Source organism: Perkinsus marinus, assembly GCF_000006405.1.
Source record: "Perkinsus marinus ATCC 50983 genomic scaffold scf_1104296958712, whole genome shotgun sequence".
NCBI classification, from domain to species: Eukaryota; Perkinsozoa; order Perkinsida; family Perkinsidae; genus Perkinsus; species Perkinsus marinus.
This window is the reverse complement of record NW_003206658.1, coordinates 1,737,631-1,745,533: the sequence shown is the minus strand read 5'-3', so window position 1 is coordinate 1,745,533 and position 7,903 is coordinate 1,737,631. Positions and strand designations below refer to the sequence as shown.

At 47.0% G+C, this 7,903-nt stretch overlaps 2 protein-coding genes across 2 annotated transcripts in view; both read right to left on the bottom strand.

Annotated features, from left to right (window-relative positions):
* Positions 1–725: 725 nt before the first annotated feature.
* Positions 726–2,043, bottom strand: Pmar_PMAR011983 (hypothetical protein). The gene is made up of 7 exons (XM_002774063.1): positions 1,935–2,043; positions 1,725–1,888; positions 1,427–1,532; positions 1,266–1,374; positions 1,107–1,172; positions 891–1,001; positions 726–841 (listed from the first exon to the last, which is right to left on the bottom strand). Exons 1-7 carry the CDS (start codon positions 2,021–2,023, stop codon positions 728–730), a joined length of 759 nt encoding a protein of 252 aa, XP_002774109.1. The 5' UTR covers positions 2,024–2,043; the 3' UTR covers positions 726–727.
* Positions 2,044–2,155: 112 nt separating this feature from the next.
* The window catches only part of Pmar_PMAR011982 (conserved hypothetical protein), a gene marked incomplete at both ends in the record, with an annotated part of 8,219 nt that continues 2,471 nt past the window's right edge, over positions 2,156–7,903 (bottom strand). Inside the window, 16 exons of the mRNA XM_002774062.1 lie at positions 2,156–2,308; positions 2,358–2,476; positions 2,551–2,632; positions 2,864–2,993; positions 3,099–3,169; positions 4,198–4,323; positions 4,554–4,654; positions 4,880–4,956; positions 5,041–5,135; positions 5,319–5,438; positions 5,656–5,748; positions 5,825–5,960; positions 6,002–6,123; positions 6,178–6,296; positions 6,691–6,786; positions 7,132–7,208. Coding sequence (XP_002774108.1) covers positions 2,156–2,308; positions 2,358–2,476; positions 2,551–2,632; positions 2,864–2,993; positions 3,099–3,169; positions 4,198–4,323; positions 4,554–4,654; positions 4,880–4,956; positions 5,041–5,135; positions 5,319–5,438; positions 5,656–5,748; positions 5,825–5,960; positions 6,002–6,123; positions 6,178–6,296; positions 6,691–6,786; positions 7,132–7,208 — 1,717 coding nt within the window. The remainder of the gene's footprint in view (positions 2,309–2,357; positions 2,477–2,550; positions 2,633–2,863; positions 2,994–3,098; positions 3,170–4,197; positions 4,324–4,553; positions 4,655–4,879; positions 4,957–5,040; positions 5,136–5,318; positions 5,439–5,655; positions 5,749–5,824; positions 5,961–6,001; positions 6,124–6,177; positions 6,297–6,690; positions 6,787–7,131; positions 7,209–7,903) is intronic.

The following is a 7,903-nucleotide window of genomic DNA, read 5'->3' as shown; positions in this document are numbered from 1 at the left end:
CGAATGGGAGACAGCTGCGCACAAGTGCCAATAACATGGCACTTCATACAGGTTTGAGGAAGGACCACGACTTGCCAGTCCCACTCCACGGAGGAGTTCCCCGGCATCTTGATGCTCATCTTAGATGAGTCAGAACCAGTACGGCTCTTCCCTATGTAGCAGATTTTGCGTTTGACGAGACCTCAGTGCACAATACGGATATCAGAACCGTTCACACAGCGTTGGAGAGAGCTCTATGAGGGCTTTCGAGCAGAACCTTTCCTATTCACGAACTGTCACTTGTCGGGAAATTACAAGGGGCGGACTCTTTCTTGAACCACCCTGTAATATAGGCGTGTCATCTAGGAAAGCGTTATGGGAGTCATCCAAGTTCTTTGGATCACCAAAGGCATCACTATAACATGCAAATATACTACTTGAAGATCAGTCGTACGTAAGGAAGTGGGTGTTCACTGAGATCGGTTCGCAATAGAAGAGTCGGACACTCTCCTCAATAGTATTGTCGCTAACCGAGCACGACATGAGATATTTAGAGAGAAAGCGACCTGAAGAATCGACGATTCTTCAGGTCACGATTCTGAATCGTGTGCATTTCTAGCTGTTTATTGCCACTGACCAGCCGTACAGAAGTCTAGTGAACATACCACGATAACTTTACCGTGTTCCTGATTCGCCACACAGTTTCATCGTCCTAGCTAAACCAATCTACACAACACATCCATATCGATTAGCATTGTCCAAAGAAACCTCGTATGATAACGATTAATATCAGGCTTTTACACTGCACTTCTTCTCCACTCTTCGCGGAAGTAGCAAGGTTTACACACCGCCTCTTGAGCACCTGGCACGGCAACCTCGATAAGCAGTGACACACCCTCATACGAGCCGACCTGTAGAGAGCTCATGGTGCAGTCCAGCAGGGGAGTATCTAGCGCAGCGAGCAAGCAGAATCCCCAATCCAACCATGCATCCGCCTTCTCCTCGGGCACTTTTCGCTGCACCTAGCAACACAGCAAACATACCATCATAGAGCACAAGCCGACACTGCGGAATAAGACTCCACTTCGAAGCTTCAGAGGCACCAAAGAGGAGACCGATGGTCTTACCAAAGACTCGATCGCTTCAACTACACTCGAAGGCGCCATTGAGGTGATTACTCCAGTTGATGGGGCCTGAAAGCAAGACGCCCCTGTGAATAAGCTGTCGGCTAATTAGTCTAGAATTGGAGCGTTCAGTTTCGGCTTCCCAGGTGCTCGACATCTTACTGAATCTAGTAGCGTATCGTCGAATTGGACAGTCTTCATTATCTTCATTAGGTCCCCATTCTCATCGCCTCGCAAGGTTGCCAATCGGGCTCGGAGTGCTTCAAAGCAACTGAACGACGTGAGCAAAATGATGTGTGCGAAAGAGTAGGTCATATATTTACTCCAGAACTCCTTGGACAATTTCGGACGATTTCAGCCTATCACCGAGCACTTCCAGAGATGTGTCAGTCGGCAGGTTCTCCACTGCTACTTCAGGGGCAGCCAAATCTGATGACTAATGTCATCCGTGTGAGCTCTTGAAACGAATGAGCTTCTAGACATAGACACTCCGTCCGGGTGTCAGCACGTCGATCAGTTCGGAGACATTCCCCTCAACGATCCCACGATATCAACTTTTCCAAAAAACCATAGCATATTTTTCCGAGTTGCGGCATGTACAGTGCAGAAGCGCCAACCCACCTTCCCTTCCCTCCTTAGCGATCGCCACCACCTTGGGGCCGGTCTTAACCTGTTGCCTCACCAACGTGAGATACTCCTCCGGTGTCGTCGGTATCGCCGTGAATTCATTGGTCCGACTGTCCAACGCACTCCCCTCTCCTTGCACTGCCGACCCCTCTGTTGCCCTACAAGAATCATACATATCAACGAACCCTTCACTAGAGCACTCACTCAAGGCATTTTCCTTCGCTTGTCGTATCACTATCACTCCCGTAACCAGTATAATACCGTTCGATCCGAGGCGATGATTGGATTGGCATCACAAACAGTGGTCAATGAGTTACTCCGAAGGCTCAAAAACTCGACGGTTATGATCGACAAAACTGCCAACTCAACTCCCATAATAATGGTGTCTAGAAACATTCAGCTATCTATCAACCCGATCATATCAATCAGAAGTAACTGTTGCTTTCCACCCAAGTATGCTTATCACGAATTGAATCAACCTCGGCGTCAGAGAGCTCATCCGGGAGCGACTCGGCCGAGCCAGTGACTCTAGCCCAAACTCGAGGACCCGTGGAGAATGCTGTGCGTGCATAGTCGACCTGAACCATGATCGGGTCATCATCACACACCGTGATCCGGCGGGCTCACCATCTTCTGCTTATCCCTTATCTCGGGATCGGTTTCTATGGCCTTGATCAACCGAGGGCGACGCTCGAAATCAAACCGTCTCGCTGAGATCTCAACCATGTGGCGGTTGAACTCGTCCGCTGAAATAGACGAGGATGATACCAATGACGCCGATGGCCTGAATGTGTGAAGAATTGTTGCTTCTAACACTTACCCTGCTTCTTGGGGGTTTCCTTTAGATTGTCAACAACAGCCTGGACGTAATCACGATACTCATCGTTAGTGAGGGAAGATATCTGAGAATCTCAGACTGAGATTGTCTAGTGCAGAAACGATAAGATTCCAAGTATCTTCTCGAGGAGTCGACATTGCGAGATCGTGTAAAGACACCAATTTCAAGAGTTGGCAAAATGGTGCTTAACCGCAATGATATCTCAGTTTCCACTCTCTTCACTAGAACGAGTAGCCTAGGAGTTGCATTCCGGAAATTCGGGAAATCCGCTCCCACTGGTTGACAGAATGCCCACCTTCTCTGGGATATCGGCAACGAACTCCTCGATGCGCTTCTGGACTTCTACGACGCTAACCTCAGACTGTACCAAGAACAACATGCTCACCGCACGCTCAACGATCTGCAGGGAGGACTGGACGATGTAACTGACAAAGCGAATGAAATATACAAAAGAAGCAGCGAGAGCAGAACTCGTAGATATTCAATAGGAAAGCAACTGGTGCCCAAAAAGACACTCGATCAGCTGCTACTGACTGCCAGTCAGTGGCTGCGGATTAGGTTGTCCGAGCAGGTTGCTGGAACTCAACAACGGGTTCAGCCTCTAAAGGCCACAGTAAAGTCACCAATCAATCACAAGGAATTGCAGGGGATCTCTCTTCCGGGAAGTTCCTTGCAGACTACAACATTTGATTCATCCGAGATTCGCCCCCTTTTACAGGAGCAACAAACATACCGATAACTGTCTTGATCCTCTTGGAATGTCAAGAAATGAGTGAATTGCTGGCGACTTCAGTTCGACTCCAGTTCTTCATCAAATGGAAGACACTGATCTGCCGTGATGTGCCAACCCGGCTTAGGATAGTGTAGATTGAGCCATGTAGCCACGGCTTACATCACAATTTGTTATAACCTATAACGATTCTCTCCGACCGTAGATATTCGAACGGCAACTGTAATCATATGCCCCGCAGAGTCATACCTATGATCTTGTGTGCCGTAATCAGCGTGCGAGGGACCCGGTAATGAAGCGGATCACACTATTCGCTGGCACTCTGCAAGCGCCAGATGATCCTCTGGTGGGGATTACCACTTGCAGAGACCCCCCGTGGGAATCACCGACCGAATTCAAAAAAGCGAGGGTATCTCTCAATGAAGCCCTCCTTGACTTCAGAAGGCAACACTGGCATTATGCCAGATGTCCAGGAGTGCGTGAATTTCCATCATGGTTCGGACAACGAAATTTCTAGAAAATGCTCGGCTGCCATATCGAGGTCCATCGCAAGATACCCGAATATTTCCAGGGCAAAAGAAATAATCAACCCCAATCTCGACAAGTGGAGAGACCACGGGTTATTGCACTTGTAGTCCGTAGAAGCTCACCAACGACTGCGGCATGGAAATATAAAAGTGGATGCTGCAGAATATGAAAGATCGGGTGAAGGAGTACCAACCCACGATGATTCAAAAAAGGCAGAATCGTCCAGCGAATCCAGGGTGGCCTATCAGAGAAGAATGTCATTCTTCCCAGGTGAAAATTCCCGAGAATCGGAAGAATGGTCCTTCCTTCCCATTTTTGGGCCACCCTGAGTAAACCGCTAACCGATTGCAATGCGATTTCGAAGCTATCACACAGCTGATGGAGTCACTAGGCGACTTCTCTCCCGCCCACCCTAGCTGTTGCTTAGTTCTCAATGAGTCGAAGAACATTTGACTCAGTATTTGGGATAAGACGTTGCCTCGACAGCTTAGGAGAATCTGACCATGAACAACGTCTAATGCCCAAGTTGTCCCTAACACCGCTCTCCCATACAATCAAATCTCGCACTTAAAATTCAATTGACAATTCATCCATCATTCAGTTGCCAATCGCCCTCCTATTGGATCGGATACCCCAGTTGACAACCCGCAAGTAGATACCTCGGATGCAACATCAGGAAAACTGCCAGTTGTTTCTTAGCGAGCGCTACCTCCCCATCCCAACTTACATCATCGGCATCTTCCTGAGGACTTGTATCACCGGGAGATTTCTGCCATCCAAGATGCAGAGTCATCACTACCGCGCCATTCTTCTCATCCTTGTTCGCACCTGAAAACGTAGCCAGAAGATGTTGCTCGAGGAGTATTCCAGTCAAATTGATTTCATAACGACAATCTGCCATATCACACACATGGTGACTAAGATGATGATCCACCTCGAGTGATAGTGAGTAAGTCCAGCACGTCGCTGGGAACTTACTCCACCTATTCCTCAACCGGTGAATCTAGTGCTACAATCCGATTGCTTGGGAGCGGCAACCAAAACCAAACCTACCTGGTCGAGTGATGACGAACTCCTTGTGACCATCCACCACCACTCCTTCTTGTGCTTGGCTCAAGTCCGCCATCGCTCTAACACAACGACAGCCCATCAACGAAGTTGACTCAAGGATCTAGGCATTTCCCCTTCTAAGGTATTTGTATTGGCACACATACCTCCGTGTTATCGGCTGCTTCCCGTTTCCAGCTACACTAAACATGTCAGTTGCTTCCTTCACTATTGCACGCGCCTCATCGGCCCGAGTGTTGCCCTGAAAGAAATTCTCCCTACTCAGCAGGCCAAAACAATAGATCCACGTGACGATTATGACACATATTATCCATCACGAAAACCCATATGAAAATGATACCGCTTACATCACGTCAACGGATCGAATTCAACTAAATCGTGCGTGATTAAATCCGATGAAAAATACCACGAATCACCCCCCTACCTCGATGAGCCCTTCAATGACAATTCCCTCCGACAGCAGCTGCTTGATAACACCATTAACATCAGCAGTCGTAAACTCCGATGCGATGTCGAGCGAAGTAGTAAGACGATGGTAAGGGCGCTGAAGCCAAGCGAACAACATACCATCTTCCACAACCCTACAACATGCGTAGTTGCTCATCTCCGACTCATCGAGAACGACACGCATTCGTCTAGTTGTCTCAGTTCACAAACGGGCACTCATACGAATCAGTCACACTATTCTAATACATCAACCCCACACGTGATGAAGATGGGCATCATACTCGAACCACAGCCGTCCCATCCTCCTAACTTACTGTAGTGAGTGATCTGATCAACTCCATGGCATGTTGGTAAGGAGGACGTTGGTTGATAGTATTACGAAACCCTTGCAAGAGGCGATCTTTAACCTGCCGAATCATATCACACATTCCATGCAACATAATTCTTAGCGTAACAAACAGCCGACTAATCACATCTTCCTACCCTTTCAAAGACAGCCTCGTCAATAGGCTTGTCGTCTCTGAGGCGCTGACACACTCTATTGAGCAGCAACTCCAACTTATCGTCATATCCCGATACGGATATCCGGAGACCCTCAGTATTGCCAGCCAATCGATACCTTGCACAAATCGATCACGCGATCGATTATCAGTGACTTACACTAATCCGGCGCATTCTGCATCGTAGGACATCTCATTGAGCTCCTCCGTCCGACACAAACCAGCGGCCGCAACTTGCAATGCACGACGTTGGGATTCCAACGCATAAGGCGCAAATAGTGTCTAAAATTCATCACCAATTTTCCAGCACGCATGAACATACAGCAGACAACTCACCAGTGAGACGTTAGTCTTGGGTATATGGAAGCGGCCATCCTGCTTGAAGAAAACTCTCACATTAGAACCACAGTCAGAAAGAACTTCCGGTGCTGGCCAGAAATCTTTCGGATATTCTTCTGAACAAGAATCACATTTCTCGCGAGAAAAAACAAAGGGAAAATATGCACATGGTCAACTATGTGTGTTGGTGATGATATGGAAATTCTGAGAAATTTTTGATAAAAATTCTTGTTGGTTTCTGAACACTTCCGCCCCAAGCTCTATAACAAGCGAGGAAACTCTTAAAGCCCGCCGAGGAAAGCGAACATATATTCCAACACTGGAAAAAGCTCCAGCGAATTGGTACAAACTTTTGTACTACGAAGGCATGAAAATAAAATTTGCTTCGAATAGAATGATCAAGTCCTTAAACAATTCAAGCAAGTAAGAAAATCAGGAAGTCTCTATCGGAAAATCACCGCAGACAGAAGTTCCCCAGCACGGAATCGCCACAATCTGTACAACACCCACCCTCAAGTTTGACATCAAGCCTTTCCGCGATAAATGGATTCCTCCTCGGCAGAGCCATACCACCTTTCGTTGCATCTTCCACAGCCGCTGATAGATCTACCAATAATGACCACATATAACTTTCCACTCCCACCGATGTACACCGAGCGTATATCTCTAGGCAAACTCGAATGGCGAGAGCTTCGTATTCATCAAGTAAAGCTCAGCAGACAACTGACCGGGTATCAGATTGATACCCCACATTAGCGACTGTTTTTGATACACTCTGGCGAGCGAGATTAACTCCCTCAACTCGAACAGCACATCCTCATCCTCTTTGCATGTGACAAGAGTCATTCTTCAGCGATTTCCACAGAAAGCTTCACGTTGTCCCGAAAAAAATGAAAAAATTGCTGAAATTCCGCATCACTCGAGTGTATGATTATCTTATCTCTGCCTTACCCTTTTCCATAGTCCTCCAGCTATCAAATATTTCCTTTTTAACTTCCTCGGATGCCACGCCATATGAAGTACCGTACCTGACCACATAAAATTTTCTATAATCACATATATAGTATATATCGTGATGAATAAACATGAAATACGATATACAATTCCACAAATCGCGCCACCATCAGAGCACCTTCTGCCGCCCAACAAACCACCATCCATCCAAAGAAATCAACCCGCAAGTTCACGATGAGATCCCCAGGTCTATACGAAACGTACCAATATTCGTCAAGTTCTTGCCACAGCCATTTTTACTAAAGAGTCTCATGAGGATGTATTCTCTCGAAAATAACATATTCACTATGCGAGTGCAAAATAATGAGGGCGCATGTAGCACCCGATCAATCGATCAAAAGTTCATTGCAAAAGCTCTCACACTACAACTCAAATGCCACTCACCATTTTTCTTGCTGGTCACAGTATCCTTCAAATTCTCGCCCAACAATACGCAGGAACATACTGAAATGATACACATGTGCATGCGTGCAAGTAGTTTGCATACACACTGTTAACAACCTCACAACTGCTACTACCAGCAGCAGTATGCGAGCCAGGAGCTTCGGAAACCAACATTAATATCATACCCCACCCGGCATCACTGTCGAGGCATTCTAATCTATATCCGATCACGAAGAATGCACAATACTACTATTCAAGTGCAAACTATAATCGACATTATCGCTGACGACTCTCCTACAATGCTTGTTTGACTGCGCACAACCAA